Source organism: Lutjanus erythropterus, chromosome 6 (genome assembly GCF_056507025.1).
Source record: "Lutjanus erythropterus isolate fLutEry1 chromosome 6, fLutEry1.hap2, whole genome shotgun sequence".
Lineage (NCBI taxonomy): Eukaryota > Metazoa > Chordata > Actinopteri > Lutjaniformes > Lutjanidae > Lutjanus > Lutjanus erythropterus.
In genome coordinates, this window is record NC_139322.1 from 4,587,065 (window position 1) to 4,612,354 (window position 25,290).

The 25,290-nt window shown below is 39.2% G+C and overlaps 1 protein-coding gene across 1 annotated transcript; it reads right to left on the minus strand.

Moving 5' to 3' along the window:
* Positions 1 to 5,176: 5,176 nt before the first annotated feature.
* Positions 5,177 to 20,558, minus strand: ccm2l (CCM2 like scaffold protein). Its single transcript, XM_084720320.1, has 11 exons — positions 20,297 to 20,558; positions 16,654 to 16,821; positions 16,487 to 16,570; positions 15,426 to 15,609; positions 14,510 to 15,153; positions 12,339 to 12,468; positions 11,175 to 11,238; positions 10,546 to 10,702; positions 8,538 to 8,676; positions 6,203 to 6,350; positions 5,177 to 5,536 (listed from the first exon to the last, which is right to left on the minus strand). The coding sequence occupies exons 1-11, from the start codon at positions 20,324 to 20,326 to the stop codon at positions 5,404 to 5,406; spliced, it is 1,881 nt and encodes a 626-aa protein (XP_084576446.1). The 5' UTR covers positions 20,327 to 20,558; the 3' UTR covers positions 5,177 to 5,403.
* Positions 20,559 to 25,290: the final 4,732 nt, after the last annotated feature.

Genomic DNA, 25,290 nt, shown 5'->3' on the forward strand with positions numbered 1-25,290 from the left:
CAGTAGAGAGAAAGTAGTCCCTACATGAAACTGCTCACAACAAGGTGTGTGGATTATCTCAAGTAACGGGGTCATGATTTTTGGAAAGAAACACTGGTTTTGAATTTTTCAAATATATTTTTTTGGTACGTTGAGCGCTGCAAGCAGAGTGACATTTAGTCCCCTGGAGTGAAAGCAGACATATCTTAGGCTTATATCTCTAAAACTCAGCAACTCACACCAGAACTATCTAGTTAGATAAATAGCTGTACGGGCCAGGGGAATATGTATTTTTGATTTTGGGATGAACTATCCCTTTAATAATAGCCTAACATGTAGTAGCAGGCAGATTCTTCACAACTACTGGCTTCACTAATATTATCAAAACCCTTTTTCAGTCAGGAAATGGCTGTTTTTACCACTTATCAGAGTCTGTTGTACTTTTAAACATTTTAATCTGGTAGGAAAAAAGAAAGAATCTTTGTCCCTGTTAAGTAAATAAATAAACAAAGAAAAAAAAATATTTCTGCCCTGATATTATACAATAAAAGGCAGCATGGTTCCAAGCTAGGTACTATGATTCATTTTCTTTTCTTTTTTAATTTTATTGAAGTTGTGTTACTTTTCTGCTGATATTTCCTGCAGTGTCTGTGGAGTATCAGGGCTGCTGAAGCATTAACTGAGCTGTCACTGCAGCTCTACCTGACGGCGGCTTTGATTGGCTGCCGGCGCTTTGTTATGAAACCTCAGTGGATTTTCTCCGCAGTGATCCCTGCAGTGACACCAACGCCGGGCTGAGTGGCACCTGGCCGGCTCAGGAGGACGACCACACTGTGTAGAATGACTGTTAGCCTGCTAAATATAACCTGTAGGACACATGCACCATGCTGTAATCCCTGTAGGCTGGGAGTTTGTTATTGTACACTCACCCCCTGATCCCTTACATCTGCAGGGCAACTAATGAACTGCAGATGACCTTCCAGATCAGCTGGAACAACAGCAGGATTGGAATCCAAATCTGACATCATTTAATTCTGTTTGATCTCTCTGGAAATCCATTTTTCATTTGCATGATGTCGTGTCTGATTATAGATTACAGTGCATGTTTTTGTCCACAGGCATAGATTTTAGGGGGGTGGAGGGGACAGGTCCCCTTCAATATTGTGCATTTGTCCCACCAGTAATGACATGAAAGTAGAACATTGCATCAGAGTCTTTAATACTGTATTATATTTGATTATACTTTGAATGAACTCTTTCCAAGTCCCGCCTTCTTTTGCTCTGTACTCCAGTAGCAGGTGAGCAGGCTTAGTACCTCAGTCAACTAGAGATTAAATAATTTCTATGAAAATGTCATGTACAGTAATTCTATACATTTTTTTTAAACTTTACTCTCATGACACTTTGCATTGCGGTAACCCGTCTGCTTCCAGCTGGCTACCTAAGGCTAGCGGTGGGTGCACATTAATATCATGACGAAAAAAGGAAAGTAATTTTGACTCAGTGGCAAAACGAAGTGGGTTATGACAAACTCTCAGGAACGAGCCAATGAAACTCAGCAGTAAAACTCAGGCTACCTTGTGTAGTCCACTCAAACAACGAGAAACAGTCTTACAGTGATGGAGACAGAAGTTGCTTATTTCAAATGGTTTACATCTAAATATTGTTTTCCGGTTGCCTGGCAGAGATTTGCACACCACTGAATGCACTATGTAAGAATTCATATGCAATACATTATATATATATTTTCAAAATAAATGCCTCCGTACTGCTTGTTTGGTGTAATCCAAGTCTCCTAAAGCCCAGGCATGTCAAGCTGACTTGGATCATGTTATTTACACCATGTTTTTTTTAGCCTTAACTTTCATTGTAGATGTTTAGCTTGGAGCCACGTTCATGTTGAAAACTGGTCACCATTCACTTAAATTGTTGTTATAAATTGTTGTTTGCAACACCGTTTTCCTGTGAAACAAAATTTACACACATTTTTTTTTTAAATATATACCCTGAGTCTGTTCAGTAACTGATAGTGAACAGATAATGCAAGGTGGCATCACAGACAGCGGAGGAGATTGTGTATGTGTGTGTTTTTTTTGTGTGTGTGTGTGTGTGTGTGTGTGTAGTGAGTAGGATGATGGTAATGATATTGTGGTAAATGCCGCCACATGGATGATTGCAGAGCAGAGTGTCAGAGCTCTAATCCGATGATGGGGATCAAGTTTATACAATGTGTCTGCTGCCCCTGGCACACACACACACACACACACACACACACACACACACACACACACACACACCAATACTGCCCTAAAACTACATCCAAACTGACAAAAATGACCTCGGATCTCCTGTCCTGATAACAGAGCTGAATGTCATTTCATAGCATTTATTCCCTGGTATCAGTCTGACTGATCGTGACCTCTGACTTTTAGAGGAGTAGTGATAACATCGCTCTTTGACTGCTATGAGCGCAAACATGGTGTCCTCTTCCTTGAACAGAAAAGAGGGCTTTTCATTATTTTCCGGGATCTTAAAGCCTCGAAAACCTTTGACAAAACATACAACCCCAATTCTAAAAAAGCTGGGACGCTGTAAGACGTAAATAAAAGCAGAATGCAATGATTTGCAAGACTTTTTTTGACCAATATTCGATTGTATACAGTACAAAGACAAGATATTTGATGTTTAAACTGATAAACTTTTTTGTAAATATAAACTCATTCTGAATTTGATGACTACGACATGTTCTAGAAGAGTTAGGACAGGATCAAGTTTACCACTGTGATACAGCACATTTTCTTTTAACAACAACTGGATCCTTTAATGATATTATAGATTGTAGATGGTGAAATCTCCAAGTTCCAAGTTTTGTGTTGAAACATTGTTCTTAAATTGTTTATCCACACCGTTTTGTCACAAAGTGGTGAACCTCACCCCATCCATGCTTGTTTAGAACTGAGCATTGCCCCTTTAATATCAAATCATGTTACTAATTAACCCGTTCACCTGTGAAAAGTTCCAAACAGTTGTTTTTGGAGCATTGGAACTTTACCAATCTTTTGTTGCTCCTGTCACAACTTTTTTGGAAAATGTTGCAGGCATCAAATTCAGAATAAGTGAATATTTACTAAAAACAACGAACATTAAAATACCTTGTCTTTGTTCTTCATTCAGTTATTGAATTCTCTTTTTTATTTATGTTTTACACAGTGTCCCAACTTTTTTGGAATTGAGTTGTATTTAGTGCTTTGAAAGTGTATGGGATGTGTATTGGAAATCTGTTTTATTGCTTATTTCATCCTGGTGACAAGCTTATTTCAGACAGCAAATACATGTATTTTAAATAATGTGTTTTATTATTATTTGTTTTCTTTGCAGTGCCTGTGCTGCATCCATCTGCAGGTCAAAAGGTGAAACTCCAGCCTTTTGGTTTCCTCTGGTACATTTACAGTAATGTGAACGGTCGCTTAGTGAAAATAAACTAACTCTGCTTTCATGATAAAACAAATGCACACGGCGGTGTTACATAATGAGAGCGAGGAGATGAACACGAGTCGGGGGAGGCCCACGGCTCCACTGACTCTCTCTGTCTGATGTTCAGTGAGGCTGGCAGAGGAGAGGACCGCGGGGCAGAGAGGCAGTGCACCATGGGAAGGTCATCAAGCTGCTGCCAGGACAACGGGTCAATGCAGCTTTGGGATAGAGAGAGGGAGACACGCAAAGAGAGAGATTTTTGATTTTCTGTTTATTGTATTATTATATTGTATCTATCTATCTATCTATCTATCTATCTATCTATCTATCTATCTATCTATCTATCTATCTATCTATCTATCTATCTATCTATCTATCTAACCTCAGTTGCCTCCATGTGGTGACTGTCAGGCATTACAATCTCTACAGAAAACACCATCATAGCAGCTTTGTAAATTATTTCAATGCCTTAATTTGATGCAAATAGGCATAAAATTAAGACTTAATTCAAAATGAATTTAAAAATAGATGCATTTGTTTTTTTTCAAGCTATGCATGACATTTAACTTTTATTATAATAAGAATCATTTTATGCAAAAAATGACAAATTCAGTAAAGATAAGAAATGAATTATAGTGAGTGATATTCAGTGTTGAAGCTCCACTACTGATTTACTCTTAAATAAAGGTTCCAAAAGGGTTCTTCCTGAAGGGCTGAACCATCTGCTTCTTTTTCATTTAAATAAACATTTTTGAAAGAAAGAGTTTTGTCAAGGGTTCTTAATATAAAACATGTCTCTGTAGAGAAAACCCTTCAATTATAAAAGGGTTCTTGGAAGAACCCCCTGGATGGGTCCTTGTAAGCACCTTTAGAACGTGAAAAGTTTCTGGACAGAACCCCAGAGGAGGCAAAGGTTCTTTGTGCCAAAATATAAAAGGGTTCTCGATAGATCCCCCTGTGTAGGTTCTAAATGAAACCCTCGGAATATAAAATGATTCTTAGTGAAACCACCCTGGGTAAGTTCTTAGAAGATGGGAAGATTCTGGATTGAAAGCCAAGAGAAGGTTCTTGGTAGATCCTCTTGTTGAGGGCTTTGGGGTGAAACCTTTTGCTTAGAATTTGCCTAGAATTTCTTCACTGTGAAGAAAATTCTGTTTGATGCAGGTTCATTTTTACAGAACTGCACATTAAAATAACATGACTCAGTGGAGTAATTTTCATTAGGCCTCACAGGTGAGTTTTAATTTCACAAAGTTCATGTATTACTTTGTGTTCAGGGTGCATGGGGAAATTAAAACTTACCCGGAAAAAACATGAATGCAATTTAGAACGTAAGGTAGTGGTGCACTCAGCCTCTGGTGGCCAAAATAAATATTACAACTGCAAACAACCTTTTTTTCCACCCACCCTGTTTGTCACAGATGAAAAAAGTAAGAAAATTAGAAAGATAACCCTGTTCTAATTTCAAGTCATAAACACAGAAGAAAACAGTTTAGATCAGTCAAAAAAAAAATTAATCATGTTTTTTTCCCCTCACTTGCCTCTCAGGGTTTCCATAATGATGCATATGTAAATTAAAATAACATTTGCTTTGTTTAATCCTTGTTTTCATTTCACTGTGTATTTACTGTGTGATGCATTGAAAAAGACCCTGCATTTTAATTAATGAATCATACTGAATTGAAGAGCTTTGGTTTTCTAAAGAACGACCATCTTACTGCTGTTTTATTTCACTCATTTTTATTTGTTTACAGGTTTTTCTGCAAATAGAGCAGGTTTCGAATGTTACATAAAACGTCGACATTAAAAAAGGCTGCCACTGTCAAACATATTTACAGTTTATTTGTGCTGCAGAGGAGAGAACGTGAAGTGCTGCACGTATTCAGGTGCATGTGGGCAGTTTGAATTCAGAGGAATCAAACTGTTTCTGTGTTTCCCTTCATCCCTCCATCAGAGGTAGTAGTCTTCCTCCTCGATGTCTCCGTGCGTGTCCTGGAAGCCGAGCGCCTGGATGTCGTGGGTGATGTCAGTAATGCGTCGGTTGAATTCCTGAGATCCTGAAGCCATAGTGCAGTTGTCATACCTGCTGGGGGAAACACAGATTATCTAAATGCTGTCTCGTCTCTGTGAGATCCTGCTTATTAAAATGTGCAGGTGATTTCATTTGACAGGAAAATTATCATTTAAAACATATTTGTGTGCATATTTTTTAGGCCATGTAGACTCAACCTGGTAAGAGGTAAGAGGTAAGAGAAACCATGACTGAACGTTACAACAACTTAATTTAAACTCCAAAAAAATCTAAATAAAAGCTTTTGACAAACATGATAATGTCACAAAAAATAGATCCATCACATCTTAAAGGTTTTTATATTACAATCTGAATTGTTATTTTATAGTTTATTTAAGGTTGCTAATGGATAGAAAATGTAAACATACTCACTCTCACATTCAAATACTAAAATTATTATTATAATTTTATCAACTATAAGTTTAAAACTTTTTAACTTTTTGCTGTTGATTTAAAAGTCTAAAATAAAAATGATGTAATCCTTGAACCACATGTTGATGCTCTTCAGTTTTATTAGAGAAAAACTAAATGCACCATATTAAATGATTATGATGTAATATGTGACATCACTGTGATATTTAGAAACAGAATAACCTCACAGACCATTCAAACCTTATTTTCAAACCAAGCTATGAGACAGATCACGGCTCACTACCCGTCCTGACCTGCTGCACGTACCCTCTCATGGCCGTGGCCGACATGTTGCTCATGCTGCGTTTGATGCGTCCGAAGCTGTCGGTTAAAATCCCGCCCTCCCGGATCCCGATGCTCTCCAGGAAACTCTCAAACACCCCGACGTCCTTGTCTGGGATGAAAGGACGCATGCCTGGGATACAGAAATAATAATAAGTCAGGTGTTCATCATGGATAAAAATGACTTTTGTTGTTCAGCATTTTGTTTGGGTTGTGCCCTCAATATGATTAATCTAAGTAATTTTAATAATAATGACAACATTGAAGTGGTCTCTTTTGCTACCAAGTTTTATGAATTTCTAAGTTTCAAAGAGAGTTGTGTTGATGTCCTAATGTCTAACCCTAACTAAGCACATTTACTCAAGTGCAATTTTAAAGTAGCCTATTTACTTTAATTATTCAGAGGGAAATAATTTACTTTTTACATTTCTGGTTACTTTGCAGAGTCAGATTAATAATACAAAGTATAATTAAGAAAAGAATGATGATATATTATTATAGGTTAAGATAAAACTTTATTAATCTCTTATGTTTCATTCACAAGCTGCCCAGCAAAGTTTTTACAATTAGTTTAAACTTTACTGTGTTAAAGCTACTACAAGGAGTTTTCATATTTTGTTGATTTTGAAGTGCCCCTGTGGACAAAAGTGTAATAACCACAAAATATGATGTCAAAAATACAACAATGTAAGTAACAACCTCTGTTATATCGCTCTCTCCAAACCAACTAAACAACACATACAAAATCAGTAATTTTATCTTGCAGAACATGATTGTAAAGTAACAGACTCCATAGAGAACAGAGCTGCACGCTGTTTTTCAGGTGTTCATAAGTTAGCTCCTATTCTGGCTGTTCAGGGTGATCTGGGTTGGATTCCTGGTTCAAAAAGGCAAAAATATGAAATCATCAGCCCGTGTAATCATCTGCTTAATATGTCAGAAAATAGGGTTAATAAGAAGGTTTTTCTTTGGAGCAAACTGCAGAATTCTCCGTGGGTTAAAGAGATTCATTATATCTTTGAGGGAGCTATGCAGCATAAACACAATTAGAAGAAAGTTACTTGTCAGATTTGATGCAAAATGGTAAAACGATATTGCGTTAAGACCAAAATTACAAACATACATTCAAATCAAACACAATTATGGCCTGAATCTTATCTTACAGAAAACTTAACAAGGAGTCAGAGGTGTTTAGTTGCACAGCTGAGAGCAGGAATCCTTCTTCGGCAGATTTAAAAACATCTGGGAAGATGACAGGTTATGTGAACTGTGTGATTTAGGGGAAGCTGAGAACGAATCACATTTTATCCTGTTTCTAAGCTTGGAAAAAGCATCAGGATGGGTTATTTGTTAATTTTGTAATTTGTGTTGCTAATCTGGTTTCTGGTCTGTTTTGTTAAATAATGGTGCCTTGAAAGCCTGTTTGGGCTGGGCACATCGCTTTAAAACATTTTAACCTTTTCTAATATTTCAAAAATATGCATAAAAATACATGTACTGAAGCTATCACTCCTCTGCAGCGGCTGCCGGTTCGACTCCTAACTGTGGCCGTTTGGTGCGTGTCATCCCCCCCTCTCTATCCCCTTTCCGGTCTACTCTTCAGCTGTCCCCATCCAATAAACCCTCAAAAAAGTAGGTGTAAACAAAGTTATTATGACTTTACTGTAAAAAAGCAGCTGTAACGTGATTAACTATAATTACTTTACATGAAAGGCTGTGAATTGAACATATGGGAATCTACATGAACTCTGTGGTTACTATTCAGCCTGTGTGCCGTGTGTTTGTCTGGTTTCTTCCTCCTGAACCTGTAATAATAAAGATTATACACCAGCACACTGAGCATTAACAGGGTGTGTGGTGAAACAGGATCACACACTAACCCTCTCTCTCTCTGACACACTAACAGGAAGTTGTGGTTTCCTCATTGGAAGTGGGTCAGAGCTGAATTTGTTGCGGTAAATACACACAATACAATAACCTCATGTATGCACACACACACACACACACGCACACACACACACACACACACACACACACACACACACACACACACACACACACACACACACACACACACGTCAGTATACAGTTTACAGCTCACACACAGTCTCTTTTCTCTGCAATGTTACCACAAAAACAATCTAAATAGTAGGCTGCGGTTTGCCGCAGAGTTTCAGTTAATGAGCTCTGTGAATGTGCATGTATTTGTATGTGTCTTTGCGTGTGTGTGTGTGTGTGTGTGTGTGTGTATGTCTCCCTTTCCCTCTCTCTCTCCCTCTCTCTCTCTCTCTCTCTCTCTGTGTGTCTCTGTGACTCTCACCCAGCAGCAGGAACTTGCGGTTGTCTCCGTACAGTTGCAGCAGCTCGGAGCAGAAGTGGTCGATGTTTGATCCCAATCTATACTCTCTGAGCAACACCGCAAACTGCTGCAGCTCCACCGGGCTCAGCTTGTTACGCAGCTGCACGCACACACACACACACACACACACACACACACACACACACACACACACACACATACACACACACACACACACACAATGAGAGACTCAGAAGAGCATACAAACATGCAGACAATATTCCTTCTGATGCAGACAGCCAAAATGTTACCAACTGATTGTTCCTAAACCCTTTCACCACAGTTAATGACACAGTAACTCTGCTGCAGGTTGTTCAACTCACACAACTAAAGCTAAAAATTATGATACTAAAACTGAAGAATAATGGAATAAGAGGTTGCAGTTAACAACAGGGATGTAACAATACCAAAAACTGACAGTGCGATAATACTGCGATAAAAAGTCCATGAAATATGTCAGTTAAAAATTCTCTTATTAAATAATAAATCTGATGTGCACATCATTTTTTGTTTGTGTAAAATTTGCTTTTCCCTGTAACTTGCTTCTGCTTTCCTTCTTTAATGAAATAAAAGTAACCAGTAGTATGTATTTTCACAGTTTGGTACGATATTGAGAATTTTTTTGATTGCCATATCACGATATTTGATATACTGTTCCATCTCTAGTTGAGAAATAATATAACATCCAGTTAGGTCATGAATAATCAACAGAGCCACAACAAAACACAACAGCAGTCACACAGATGGGGCAGAATAGAAATGCAGCTATTCAAAACCTAAAATTTCAAGGCAACTCAATAAAGTGTAAGTAATGGTGTTTCCAGCTAATGGGAATAATAGAATTTTTAAATTTTCTATATCAAAATGTACTCTTTGTCCCGCATTTGGTTTGTTAGGATTTGGTCAACTTTCTGTATAAATCTGCAGCATAATAATCTTGTAGCAGCCTTTTTTCAGTGATTCAGTGTTTAAATGTTCACCACAAACACTGTTTTGATCGTTCACCTTCATCAGAATACTGGGAGTGAAATCTATTGAGCTTTGTATGAGCTGTGATTTTTAGTCAAAAAAAGAGAAAAAAATCTGTCAGGAGCTGAGACTATTAAATTCTCTATTATCTCTTAAAGCTTTTTTTGATTTAGCATCTGTAGCTCGCTCATGGAGACTGAAACCACCCTCAGAATTTAGATGAAAAGGCTCCAAGCCATAGATGTAGGCATGTATGACGCACATTTTTGTTTTTTGTTCTGGGGTGCAGGCTATATAGTTTTACAGTCGACAAATGTAAGAATCCCTTTACACTGTAAAAAAAAAAAAATACCCAGGGCAATTTAAAATTTCAAGGCAACGTATTGCAGTACATTTTTGAATTTTCAGCTCAACTTGAACTTTTATGTTTTGAAATAAACTTTTAAGAGTTTTGCCAACATGCAATCTTTAATTGAGATCATTTTGTATTCTTCTTTAGATAACTTTGAATCTTTGAGTTTTAGAAACTCGAAAAAAATGGATTTCACGAATTTTCAAATTACACAAACCTAAAGAAGACAGGTAAATTATCTAAACAAATGATCAGTAGTTGGTCAAACTTTTTCAAAACTCAAGAGTTTGAGTGGGGCTCAAAACTCAAAAATCTATTGCGGTACACTGCCTTGAAAGTTTGAGTTGTCTCGACTTTAAATAGACCTACAACACTGATAAATGGAATTTAAAATGTTTTTTTTTTTTTAAGTCATCCATTTCCATATAATTTTTTGCCAAAGTCAGAGGGGCTAAAGAGCTGCAGGTTGCAGACCTCTGGTCAAGACCTAACCTGTATGAAGAGTGTCTTACGATAACTTTGCCATGCCATGCTGCACACACACACTTACACACACACACACACACACACACACACACACACACACACACACACACACACACACACACACACACACACACACACACACACACAGACAGACAGACTCACAGTGATCATGTACTCCTGCATCAGCAGCAGGGCAGGGTTACTGTCTCCTCCGTCACTGACTGAAGCCAGACTGCGATGGGAGTCCTGCAGTGACAGAGAGGAACTCTCGCTGTACGTCTCACTGTAGTAGAGCTCAAAGGCATCCTGGGAACCATCACTGAGACGGAGGAAGACAGAGTATCACAGACGCAGTAATAGATAGATAGATGGATGGATGTGTCTGGCAGATTTATATCACTACGAGCCAAGAGCTGCTGATCAAATGTCAATCACTCAGTTAGTCATTTACTATGCAAGCTACATTTCCACAAAATGCACTGTTTATTAAAAGCCTTTGTCTCTAAATGATTAGTCATGCAGGATTACATTCATTGTGAAGCTGCACATGCATTCTTCTAAACATTCACAATAAAATTTACTACAAACGAGCCTCTCTACTTTATCTAAAATGTATTCTGTGTTTGGACATTACGACCAAACCCGGCAGCTGGTAATGAGATTAATTTATGTAGTAAAAGTTTTCAAGGCCATCTGTGCAGACTGTCTGTTAAGAAATAAATTAATAACCGACTGTATTGATCTGGAGATGTTGAATATTACAGCCTCAGTCTGGACCAAATGTTACTCACTATGAGCTGCAGCAGCTAAACTCTGGATCATAACTGTAGGACATGTCGGTGAGACAGCTGTCACCTGCAGGTAAACAGACAGACACGGCATAAGCATTGCATGATTCCTACAGATTCATCACTAAGAAAGAAGGTTGCAGGTCAGGATACTTCACAAAAATCACAAAAATAGGTGTAGGTGTTTTGATGCATGTCCAATGCAGACATCCAAATCTTTAAGGGTTAGACCCTGCAGGAGAGTAAAACTTTTAATTAATGATAGGACAATTATTTTTTAAATGACAAATTTTCTAAAAATGCATTTTAAATATGCAAATTAGTCATTTTCTGATTAAATATGGAATAGTTTTCATACATTTCATGAACAAAAATCTGACCACTGGATAAAGAAAGGTTTAAAATTCTTTTTCATTTTGTTGACATATTAGAATCAAAGGGAATCTCTTTTGATCACTACATAAATTAGTAAAAACAGTCGACAATGTCGATATTTTTTGGAATAAAATGTTAAATCTGGTAATGAATGATATATGAAGAAATCTCCCTATAAAATCCTTCAGAATATAGACAGAAATAAAGCAAAACATTTTGGTGTATTTACAGGAAGTGGAGATTGAGTATGAGAAGAAAAAATAATTCTGAGAAAACAGCTTTTAAACATGTGTTGTAAAATTCCATATACATTTTTCAAGACATTACATGTGAATACAGTTTTAAAAAAAGTAACTTCACAAGCTGATTACAATTATCTTTTTTGCATTCCAAGTTTTCTGAAATTGTATGTTTTTTTTTTTTAATTTGCAAACAAGGTATTATTAAATACATTTTAGTGAACTGAGGAGAAATCTACAGATGCAAAGGGACAAAATGTAGAAAAATACCAGCTAAATAATAACACCTAAATGCATATTTGGATTTTCTTCCCAATAATCTGAAAGAAGAAATGTTATAGAAGTAAAATAGATAAAAATCTTTTATTTGGTTTGTGTGTGTCATTCAGGACCAAAAGCAACTGCAACCTTAGAAAACTTAAAGTTTCATTGGATTTTCTGAAAGTCATTTAAAAAGTAAATGAAAATTTCATAATAAGATCTAATTTTTAATGTTTTAAAGTCCACACAAATCTTTGCTTTTGACAATACAGAAAAGCAATGTGTCACTCACTCCTCTGCAGCCAGTAGCGGTCCGGCATGGTGTGATGAAACCCCGCCCTGTCGACACACTCGATGGTCTGATGGCCGTAAATGATCTGGAACATCTGACAGATCAGAGAACAGTACTCCTCTGCAGCATCCTGCATGCACACACACACACACACACACACACACACACACACACACACACACACACACACACACACACACACACACATATACACAACACTGAATTAATTATTACATCAGTAACATGTGTGACCCTCTCTGACATCACAGCTACACTGACTTCAAGTGTACTGAATAAGTTCTACTATGTCGCGGGGGCAGTGCCTTGTTAAAGGGCACATACACAGTAATAACTGTGAGGGTTTGAACCAGTAACCACCTAAAGCCGAGCCAGCAGTCTGTTGTTGTGATGAAACATGGCTGAGACTGTGAGCTTCATCTGAGCCAGTTAAACAATGACACACAAACGCTGCCAATCCAAACAAATTATCACTCCGGGGACGAGTGTAACAATGACAAAGGATCACACACGCACACACACACACACACACACACACACACACACACACACACACACACACACACACACACACACACACACACACACACACACACATGCACGTATGCACGCAAATAAAACAAACTGACAAAGCTACTCTGCTCTGTAAATGTGATGTAATGCTTCTGGTTATGCAACAATGCAGAGAGTCTCAGTACAAGTGTGTGTGTTTGTGTGTGTATGTAGATGAATGAGCATCATCAGTGTTGCCCTACTTTCCACAGTTCCATCACGAGAGCCAAACGATTAGTGAGCTCCTCTTTTCAGCGGTTAATTTCCCTTCGCTGTTGTTCTCTTTCTCGAGCCTGAACGTCCGACTGGACTGAATGTCCACTGTGATATTTACAACTAACTCTGAGAACACACACAAACACACACACACACACACACACTAAATGTTAGTGCGGTTTTCTTCTCCAGCTGCACAGCTCCAGGGCACCGGAGGACACTGTATCCCAACCACTACTGGATGGGTTGTTATGCTATTTGGATTAGTCTTAATGACTTCATTGATCCCTGACTTTACATGTAGCGCCACCAACAGGTCAAAACACTAAAACTTACTGACACATTCCTGTTGTCTGTATGTTGAGCTCAAGACAGCATTTTCTTCTTTCTGACAGTAGGATAAGAAGATAAATCACTCTCATGCCTTTTTCTTTAAGTGTGGAGGACGTGGTTATTCTAGTTTGACAGACTGAAAACAGGAGCAACAGGTGGTCCGGCCCTGTCAAAAATTAAAAAATACACCCCAAAGCAACCCTAAAACTCAATAGTTTTACTCTAGTTTATTTGATTTTATGAGTAAGTATATTTCCCAAAATGCAGCAACAGAAAGCATTCTGGGAACTATGGTTGATATTCTTCAGTTGAATCAGGTTTTGGCTGTACAAGTGCGGCACAGTTAACTCTGATATCAGCCTGAAACCAGTAAGAATCGTGTTTTATCACCTTTCTTCATCAGATTTTCACAGTCATAGAAAGTAAAAGTGTGCATCCACTGCATCTACGCAGCCGTTATCTAACACTTTCAAGGGTTCTCGTTTTAAAAATGTGTCAGATGGAAACATTAAAAAGTCGTCCAGAGATAGACTTGTCAGCGGGCTCAGGGAGTTCAAGCATTAGCGTTAGCTTACATTAACCAGCTGCGCTAGCGAGAGTTGTCATTTTAGCCAACAAAATCCACGGTTGTCGGCTAGAAATGAGAAGCTGCTTTTGTTTACTTGTCTGTGGAATCAAAGACCTCATGTTTCAACAATGACTCCCAATTTTGACATTAAATCTGTTACCGTTATCGCTGTGAAATGCATATATGTGCAGCACGAGAATGGAAAGCTTGACAGGCGTAGCAACAGTAACTAAGGAGGGGCTAAATGATGGGTCAATTGTAAATCTTGTGAACAGTCATAGTCTGTATTTATCTGCACAAAGCCATAGGGGTGAATGACTTTTGTTTTGGTTAGGGTTTTGGTAAAACTAAGGTGTTATGTCGCTATCACATTGACAAAATCTGGCTACAGACACATAAACACCCGACTAAATAAACATCTCTGTGGCAGGTGTTTCAAAGACCACATTTTGCCAAACACACACAGACAGATCAGGTGACCCACCCTGTTCTCCACAGCCAGGATGACCAGGTTGCAGTAGGCGTCAGGACAGGGCGTCGGCTCCAGTGGGTTGTGGTTCCTCCTCTCCCAGCTGCCGTAGCTCTTCCCCCGTTCCCAGCTTCCCGTGCAGGCCTGCCGCCGCTCCCAGCTCCCTCCGCCGCCACCTCCTCCTCCGCCGCCTCCTCCCCTCCTCTCCCAGCTCCCGCCTCCTCCGCCGCCTCCTCCCCCATGCCTCCTCTCCCAGCTCCCTCCGCCGCCTCCTCCGACCCCCACCCCCCAGCTCCCGCTCATGGGTCTCGCCCTGCGGTTCTCCCAGCTCCCTCCTGTTTTGCGTGTCTGCTGCCTTCTCTCCCAGCTCCCTCCCACTCTCTTCCTCTCCAGACTGCCTCCTCCTCCTCTCTCTCCTCCTCCTCCTCCTCCTCCACCTCCTCCTCCCCCTCTCTCCACGTTCTGGCTTTTGTCGTGGTTACTCCTGGACAGTGACGGCCTCCAGTCGACTCCACAGATCGTGTGTCGTCGCTCCATCGTGCCTCCTGCAGGTCGAGGGTCAGCATTGCAGCTCATGGTTTGACGTCGGCCATCTATGCCTGTTGGCTTTTTCCTGTCCAGGCTGTCGTCCCCGGCAACCACTGTGTCCACATTCAGACCTGTAGGATCGGGGTTAAAGACAATGTCATCACTGTCTTTTTTCCAAAAAGGTTCTTCCTTAAGGGTTGAGGTTCTACCCAGAACCAATTGCTTCTGAAGAAACCTAAAGAACCTAGTCAATAACACTTGTTCAGGATGGTCAAATCTATGGTGAGGGAGCCAAGAAGCTGCTAAGTTATATAAGTACCTCAGTAACTTTTTCAATTTTAATTAAAAAAACTGCACTTCTCCTATTCATTAGCTGGTGTCTGGTCCACAGGTGTGTCCTCACCCGTCTTGAGGACCAGCAGGTGCAGTGCATCATCTCTCAGGTAGGAGGCAGCGGCGATCTCGTGTGTGGGAATCCTCATCAGCAGCTTCTCATTGTCTCTCCACGTCAGCAGCAGGCAGCGAGCAGACAAACTCAGAATACAGTCCTGATCCACGCTCGTCTTCAACGGCAGCACCTTCAGCTGCTACTGACCAACACACAGGGATGTGTCTGTCATTGTCTCAAGTTATTGATTATCAAGCCCAACAAAGGCATAGATAGGTTTATGATTTACAAGGCAAGGAAAGGCGAATTTATTTGTGGAACACATTTCAACAACAAGGCAATTCAAAGTGCTTTACATAAAACATAAAATGCATCATGCAAAATCTAAAAGGAAAATAAGGCAATATAAAAAGAATAATAAATAAAAAGTTTTTCCAAATCCTGCTGAGACATACAGTAAGTCCTTTAATTCTTGATATATTACTTAGGTGATAGTAGTTGACTTTCTGTCTTCCTTGGCTCCAAAAAACAATTATTTGTATGGGATTATATTCCCTTGGTGATATGGTTTACGTAAATTTGTGTCTCCTCTGCATAATTATGGTTACATATTTTTTTTTTTTCCATAATTTTAGCTAGTGGAAGCGTGTAGATAATGTACAGAAGAGGCACCAGTATAGAGCCTTGGGGAACTCCACTGGTCATTTTTTTTTTCACTCAAATGTGTAATTACCTATAGACACAAAGTAGTACCTGTTCCCCAACACCAAAACTAATATCCTGACTTTGTCTGTGTTTAAGTGGATACAACAGTTAGTGATTATAGATTGTTTGGGAATACTTAACCTAAGTGATTAGGTATAGATAGGTTATTACTTGCTGGTCATATGCCAACCCTGGCTTGGATTATTTATAGATATAGGTTACAGAAACGTAAAGAAACGAAAGGTTTTTGATTACTAACCCTGAATGTTTTAGCTATAGATTGATAGTTAATCACTAACCTTAAAAGTGCTTCATTATAGATACATTATCATTAGCAGTGATTAGTTAGTGATAATGTATTGATTACTTACCCTGGCTGTGTCCAGTAGCTGTAGCAGCTCGTCTCGGCTGGAGGGGTTCAGTGAAACTGACACCCAGGTCAGGTGACCGAGGAACTGAGATGAGAAGTCAAAGGTCAAACAACTGGTCACATTGTCATGAGATCAGTGGTGATATTGTTCTGTATTTCAGTTTGTACCTTGACCTCCTTCTCTACATAGTCGAAGATGAGCCTCTCAGGGTGGATGAAGTAGTCCGGGGGGTAGAGAGGGACAGTGTGCAGCGGGCGGCGGTAAATGCTACCTCGATCCACTGGCCTGCGACCAGATTTTGACCAGACCAGCCGCTTAATAGGAGAGACAAAACCCTAGGGAGAGAGAGGAAGAAAAGGAGAAACAGTGTCTTATTGTCCCTCTGTTTGATTTGCAGACAACCAAACTGTTGATCCAATACTTTGGCTCACAGCAAGATATCTTCAGGTGTCGAGTTCACCTGCAAATTTTCTCTGCACATTAGTGGTCATGACAGGATGAACACTAATGTTTTTGGTGACCCCATTACCTTTCCTGTAGCGCCACCATGAAGCCAAATTTTGCACACAAGAAATAGGATTTAGTAATTTAAAAAAAAAAAATTAATGATGACTTTTGAGAGGGTCGGTGGCAGACTGGAGCTTCTAGAGGAAGAAATGCTGGAGTCACTCTGATGCTGACTCCTTTATTGGCAGGACAGGATCTCACAGTGCATGTTTTAAACTTTTGGGATTAAAAAAGCTGATTTATTTTCACTCCTGCTTCTCTACCCCTCTGCAGCAGCAATCCATGAAGAAATTGCGGACCTGCCGACCAGCTAGACGAGAGCTCAGCTTTATTTTTTATAAACTTTTGGGATTAAAAAGTGAATCCATCTTCATGTTTGCTTGTAAACCTGTGTGAAGCAGCAACAACCTTGAATGAGCTGACCGCGCTGTTTACAGTAATATAATTAGTCTCCCTGTCCATGTTGACTGCTGAACGTAGGAGAAATGTATTTGAAACTCACATTTTGAGAGTAAAGAGGGATGTAAAGGAAAGAAACAACTTCTCTGGTGAGTACTGTCAGGACCGACACACAAACACCCACTCACAGCTGATGTCTGTCAGTCTGTGCTTGCTTACAATGCCTCGGTAAACTGTTGTGCATATACATGAAGCGTGTGCTCCTCGTCTCGTAGGAGGGGCTCAGGATGGAGAAAACAAAACCCATCTCACATCCTGGAGACGAGACTCAACAATCAACCGTTTTTCAGACCCTCCATCTACTGCAGCTTTAACACTTTAGTATTCAGACGGGAATTAAAACAGCGGTCTCTAGTCACTATGAGGGTGTTTTGGGCTTGAATTTGAAGTAGAATTGGAAGATGGTGAATTTGTGTGTACATGCATGCCTCGGTGTGTGCGTGTGTGTCTCTGTGTGTGTGTGTGTGTGTGTGTGTTTATGCATTACATCCCTTTGGCTGTTCCAGCAGTGACTGACAGGTGAGCAGTGATCTCTGACAGCTCCCTGCTGAGACTCACTGACAACACAGCACACACGGTTAGACGCCCACTGACACACACCAACACACATTAATATACTGTGGCTCGAAGGCATAAAACGAATAGCCGTCATAACACACACACACACACACACACACACACACACTGAAAAGAGGAAATTAGCTTGTTTAAGAATCAGAAACCTGTCCTGTGCTGTCTGTCTGAAAAATAACAAGGACAGATCTCTACATATCAGAATGAGGACGGTTTGCGATGAACATCTCTGTAGTCAGCTGAATTTAATTGTAGAGACAAAGACAGAGGATGGTTATAATGAGTTTTGTTCCTCCTCGTGTCCCCATGTTCCTTTGAGGGGAAAGAAAGAAGGAAATAATTGGATTTTGTAATGAATGTGCTTAATGTAACAACCTGAACAGGTCAAACCAAGGTGCTATGGAGCAAGATAAAACTTTTTTTCAGCTTTTTTCTATTTGTATTAGAATTTTGTCAAACTCGCCTGTTTAAGAAATATTTTTTAATGCTTTTTTTTTTTTTTTTTTAAGTTTTCGAAGTTAGAAAGCCAGCTGTCTTGTGTGTAGAATATGCATGTTTTAAAATAATTTTAATGTTTTTAAAGAAGTGAATCAATTAAGTGAAATCAACAGGTGCTTTTGGCTTTTGGATGTTTATCTTTGTGCCCTCAGAAAATGCAGCTGATGAGCTAACAGTTAGCAGGCTAGCAAACCAGGACTAGTGCTAACAGTCAGAATAGCTCTTTATTGTTCTTGTTTTGTTTTCTCTGTACTGTCTTGTTTACAGTCTTCTGGATTTTATTCTCAGGATTTTAGATAATTTTACTCAACAATTCATGAAGAGGAAAAACAATCTCAGAGGTCTACAAGCTAGCTAAATCGCTATCAATTGGTTAGTTAAATTAGTTGGCTCCTTGTCTTAGTACTTATATATTGTGGCTTGAAAGCATAAACATGAATACACATTATAACACAAACACTGAAGAGAGAGAGAGAATTAGCTTAACAATGCAACTTGTGAGCTAATGGCTAACAGGCTAGCAACCCCTTAGAGCTAGTTTCTCTGTACTGTGCAGTTTACTATCTTCCAGCATTTTATTCTTGGGATTATAAATCATTTCATCCAATAAAGAATTAATGAAGACAGGAAAAACTTTTTCCAAGATCTATGAGCAAGGTAGATTATAGACCCGATAAGGACCTAATAAATTGCTCTGTCAGTTGGTTAATTAGTTGGTTAGCTTGTTGGCTTGGCACAAATATACTGTGGCTTGAAGGCATAAAAATGGGTAGACACTATAACACACACACTGAAAAGAGAAATTAGCTTGTTTGAGAATGCAGCTGGTGAGCTAATGGCTAACAGGCTAGCAGGCTGGCAGGCCAGGAAGGTACCAGCACTAGTCAGTCAATAGCTCTCAGAGCTTACTTCTGTTTTCTCTGTTCTGATGGTATATTTTCTTAGAGCTCTAAGTCATTTAATTCAAGAAAGAACAAATTAAAAGAGGGGAAACTCTGTAGGCCTACATGCTAACTAAATTGCTAACTGTCTGCTAGTTAGCTTCCTTGGTCACCAACCAGACAAAATTCACCCATTTAATTTGAGAGTGGACTCTGGTAAAAGTAGAAATACTGATTCAACTTCTTAACTTGAGTTTATTTGAGGTTGAAATTGGTCTTGATAGGCAGTGCACAGAATGAAAATATACAACTCCCCTAAAATACACAAAAACTAAAGTAATGAGCCTGTTTTGAAAATGTAAAAATGTAAGGAGTAGAAAGTACAGATATTTGTTTGTAAAATGTAGGAAGTAAAGGTAAAAAGTTGTCAGAAAAATACAGATACCTGAAAAATGTACTTAAGCACAGTAATTAAGTATTTGTACTCAGTTACTTCCCACCTTTGATGCAAACCATTCCTCTTTTGTGGTGCAGCACACAATATGGAGGATAAATTAAACTGGATCGCTCTTTTTCCCATAAAGGTCAGCGCTGTCAAGAGTTTGTTAATGGTCAACACTGTAAATTGATTTTGGCACAAAATTTAGTCATTTATTGGTGTGACCAGGTATTAGGACTGCTGGAAGGGGCTGGGCTTGTCAAAAGCTCAACTACTGTATGACTTTACTCCAGCTCGTTTGGTTTGTCTTTAGGAAGCGAGACAACATTGACGGGTCATTGGCTCCAAAATAACGATGTCCCAATTTACAGTTGGGCGATGAAATATGAGAAAATTTGCTTTGCTTGAACAAAATGAAACAGAAACTCAGAGACAAACCAGAGGCTACTGTACCTTCTTGGATTTCTTGGGTTCATAGTCCATCGTGGATCAGTCCTCCTCTGTCCTGGTCCTTTCCTGGGTCAGCTGAGTCCTGGGTCCTGGATGTATATATATATTTTTTTGTTTCAGTCTGTCTTTTGTTGTCTTTGTGTCTGTCTCTCAGTTGTTCTTTCCATCGTTCCTTCTGTCTCCTTCTCTGCCAGTTCAGGTTATTTTAGCCTCTGTCTCGGCTGCTTCATTCTTGTTCTTTCTCTTTTAACACTGATTGTTCTTTTGAGACCCCTCCTGGGGCCACACACACACACACACACACACACACACACACACACACACACACACACACACACACACACACACACAGGGTAGAGAAGAGAACAGGAAGCAGAGGAAGCCCAGTTCCTGTCCGAGAGGAAACTCCACCAGAGACTGATAAGGCCCATTCTCTCTGCACTCATTGCACATACACAAAATTAGTTTTAATTAAACTAATTTAAGCAATTTGCAGTTACACAAGAAAAATAATTGGCACTCAGTTTGTGGGGCTCAAACCACACAAGCTAAGTGCCATTTAGTCCCGTTATATTGGAGAAAAGGCTGATATCTCCAAAACTCTGCAACTCACACTGAAACTTTCTAGATGGATAAACAGCACTACAGGCCAGGGGAAAATATGTATGATCTGACTTTGGGGTGAACTGTTGCTTTAACTGTCTAATTACATAAGAGATGATTGATGCACGGGTTGCATTATGTAGCGGACACTTGTGAAAGATCAAAATATGAGTATTATTAATTAAATGTGACAGCACAGAGGAATAAATGCTTTCAATGGTTTCATAAGAATAATGAAAGATCATTCGTGGTGGTTTGTGGTTTTCTGCTGCTCCCATGGTTCTCTTGCCAAGTGTGAGTCAGCGTTAACTTTCGCAGCACTTTCACTGCAAATTTAGGTGAAAGTCTGTTAATGCACGTCTATAATTAACTACAGCGACTCCACAAAATATACTCCCATTAAGTGCTTCCCTCTTCAGCATCGATCACATTTGAGGTGATGACGTAGTTTAAAGTTTGGAAAAAAATATCAATTAAAGGCAGTCAGTGATGAGATCTGACATCAACACATTTTCTGTCAAAATTAGGTGAGTTTTGGTTTGTCAGATTTTTCTATGCTCCAATCAGAGTTTGGATCAAAACGTGATGACGGTTGTTGCCAGCATTGTCAGTCAAAGATGATCATCTGAGTGAAATGAAACTGCAAACAAATAATAACTGAATGAAACTAAATTAAATAAAAAAAAAAAATACATTTGAGTTCTGTCGGGAACTAAAGTATGAAAAGGATTAAAATGTTAGTGCTAAAAAGCTAAAAAGTTAACAAAATACTACATTGGTTGCCAGGTAACTACAAAGTTAACTAGCCAACTTCTCACTGTGAGACAAACTTGTTGGCTGTATTAAAGGGATAGTTTGCCCAAAAAATAAAGTTCAGTCATTATCTACTCAACCTCGTGGTGATTGAAGGTTGATTTTAAATTTTTAGTCCACAAAACTTCTGCAACTCTGTTTTCATGTGAAACTCCAGCAGTCAGTCAGTCAGCATGAGGGTGAAAAGATAATAACTGAATTTTCATTTTTGGGTGAACTGTCCCTTTAATGGACCAACAGACAACAGCACAGCAAGGACGAAAGACACTGCCTGCATCATAAAAGCAATCAGGTTGAGTCTGTCCCTAAACTGTCTTCGATGAACTTCATTATTTTGCACAATACATATTTAAAAAGGCAGCCATTTAAACCTCCTCAGGTGTGAGTTTAAAGTTTTGATGCAACAGAATTTAATCTAGATTTCAATAAAAACTAAACTGAGGTATAAAGAGAGGTTTAGATGTACTCTTTCCTCTAGTTTTAACGTTTGGTTTCACAAGTTAAGCCATCATTAATCTGGGTTTAAAATTATATTTATATATTATATTATTAAAACAAGAAAAAAGGTTTTAAGGCAGTCATTTTCTAAGGAATTTATCATCCTCTCAGTTTCAAGTGTAAAACTGCTGCTGTGCTGCTTTCTGCTGAAAATATCATCCTTCAGATATTTAATTTCTAGACACATCCCAATCAGTAATGTGACAGCAGGTGTTCTGCCCCGACAGTAAGTTTTAAAAATAACTTGCACTGACATCATCCTCAGTGACTGAGACTAAACACGTAGGAGTAAATATTTAGGAGTTCAGTTGCAGCGAGCAGGTTTGGCCACAGGGAGGCAGCGCTGTGACAAAGACTACCTGGAGGAGGACGGAGGAGAAAGACATATATCTTCTCAGCAGGACACTGATGGAGGCAGAGGAGACGGCATCAGACCTGTGACCTTTCTGACACACACATCATACACACACACCTACTGTCATGGTAACCACTCCATGGTGAGTGCAGGGCTAACGGCTTAACGATTGTCCAGTTACCTTGGCAACGGGAGACAAAGATGGGGCATTTATCTGAGTGTTTTTTCTTGTCCCGATCTATCTCGATCAGCCTCCCTGAGTAAACCCTGAGAGACTTGGCCTGGGGGGGATTAACGGTATCAAAATGAACGGACAATAAATCACAAGATCTGCACCAGATTCTCACCAACTCTGAGTGACAGAGCCAACAAAATTAAAATATGTCAGTTTGATTCTATTCTCAAGAAATATAGGTAATTTAGTCATTTGATCCCAAGACTGCAAACAAATCAAATGATTGTTTGATGTAGTTTCTTTTATGTTAAAGTTTTTGCTGCAGGACTGCCTTGAAAAAGAGGATCTGAACCTAAATGGAAGCTTCAGTAACATTAAAATAAATAGAAATTAAAGCAACATTATGTAACAATTATTCCTTAAAATAACTATAATCTTTTTGCTGCTACACTGATGTGTTATAGGGTGAATGGTTGCTCTGTTATTCCCACTCGGCGCCCCTGTTCTCGCTGGAATTTCATCATTTTAGGGGCGAGGCCTCGAGGTGTTTGGTGCTGCCAATGTTTTTGAGCTCACAAATGGCAAATGGTTTTGACTCTAGAAGTGAGGAATTTAATTTAAGGTTTAAAGATGGTTTTACTTTTATTCAACTTTATTTTGTAATTTGTTAAAGGTGCTGTACAGGACATTTAACCTAGAGGTTGCTGTAAAAGCACCAGCATGCCAGAAAAAAACAAATGCATGATTCGTTCTTTCTGTAAAGTTGGGTGAAAAAAGTATCATTTGAACACGCAAAGCTCTCAAATATAAGATCAAACTGTCAAACTGTGCAAGCATGGATCAGGATTCTGTTATGGTATTGCCTATTTCTCACCTAAAATGTCCATGGCAGTATTTGGAAACTTTAGGTAGCTAACTATCTACTAACCAGGAAGTTATCTACCTCCCACTAACCAAAATATCTGAGTTTACTTTGCAGCAAAATCATGATTGTAAAGCAAAGGACAGCTGTTTCGGGGTTGCCTCTCTTTTAAGACGACAGCTTTAATAAAAACAAGGCAGTGCAGTGCGCCTCACGTTTGCAACCTGACGCACATGTTTAGCTGTCCCTATTTATAACAACTCTGAAATTGGATGCACTAAATCGTAAAAATACCAAATTTTGCGTAATGCTGCTTTAAACCTGAACTGGAATGCAGTCACTGTTTATTGTGTAAAGAAATATGTTCATCTTTTTAGTTTTTTTTTCTGGTTTTTCAGGTTTATTACAAACTTTTTAATGCCATCTCTTACTATTCAGTATAAAAAAAAATGATATAGAACATGAACATTTCTACAGCAGATTTTCTCTTTCTGTAAATGTATTTATCATTTACTGAATTTTAATTTGGCTACACACACATGCAGTACATACACACATTTCACACTCACACTAAATAAATGCACCTGTGCATCACTATGTACTACTGTACATCAATATTCACATGTACTCACCTGCCCTTGATGTTCTGCCCTGATACACACTGAAACACACACTCTCTCTCTCTCTGTCTCTCCCTCACACACACACACACACGCACGCACGCACACACACACACACACACACACACACACACACACACACACACACATCAATCATGCTTGTGTGAACTTCAAAGGACGTCAGACCTTGATATATTTTGGTGCTGCATCAACTGTATATCTCTCAAAACATGTGTGTGTGTGTGTGTGTGTTTGCAAGCATGTGTGAGAGTGTGTACTGGTTCAATTCTGTGTGAATTTATGCATGTATGTGTGTGTGTGTGTGTGTGTGTGTGTGTGTGTGTGTGTGTGTGTGTGCATCAGTGATATCAAAGAAGAAGCATCCTTAAAAGGCTCCACGCTTCAAAATCACACGAGGAAGGAGGTCTGACGCAAGAGGGGAGGAAAAAAGAGGAGGAAAATAAGCATGAAGGAGAAAACAGGTGGAAGAGGAAGAGGGTGGAGGGATGGAAAATGATGGAAAAGGACGAGGGACGAACAAAAATGAGGATGAGGAGAAGAAGGAGGGCGCAGTTAAAAGGAAAAGACGATTGTAAAAGAGGAAGAGGACTAGAGATAACTGAAGGACAGAAAGGAGGGAGCAAATGAGGAAATGAGAAAGGTGGCATGGAGGGAAATACAGAAGACATGGATGAACAAATGAAGAATGGGAAAGAAGAACAAGGATTGATGGCAAATAAAATTTAGAAAAAGAACAAAGGAGAGATAAAGCAAAGGACCAATAAGTAAATGTTTTTCCATGGCTTTGTTAAATACTCAGTTCTGATTGGTCCAGCAATACGTCATCCATCCTAATCGGCAACGTCACGCCCCCTTCTGGTGAAAAACTCACAGTGTCTACTAATGGGAGAAAGAAGAAAATGCTGAAAATCTGCTGTGTAGCAGTAAGAAATAAGAATTTACGAGCCTCTAGAGAACAATAATCGTTTGTACTGATGGAGATCTAACATTAGCTTGAGTGTGAGACTGCTGGAGTTCAGCAGCATCAGACTGTCATCTCTGACTAAAACT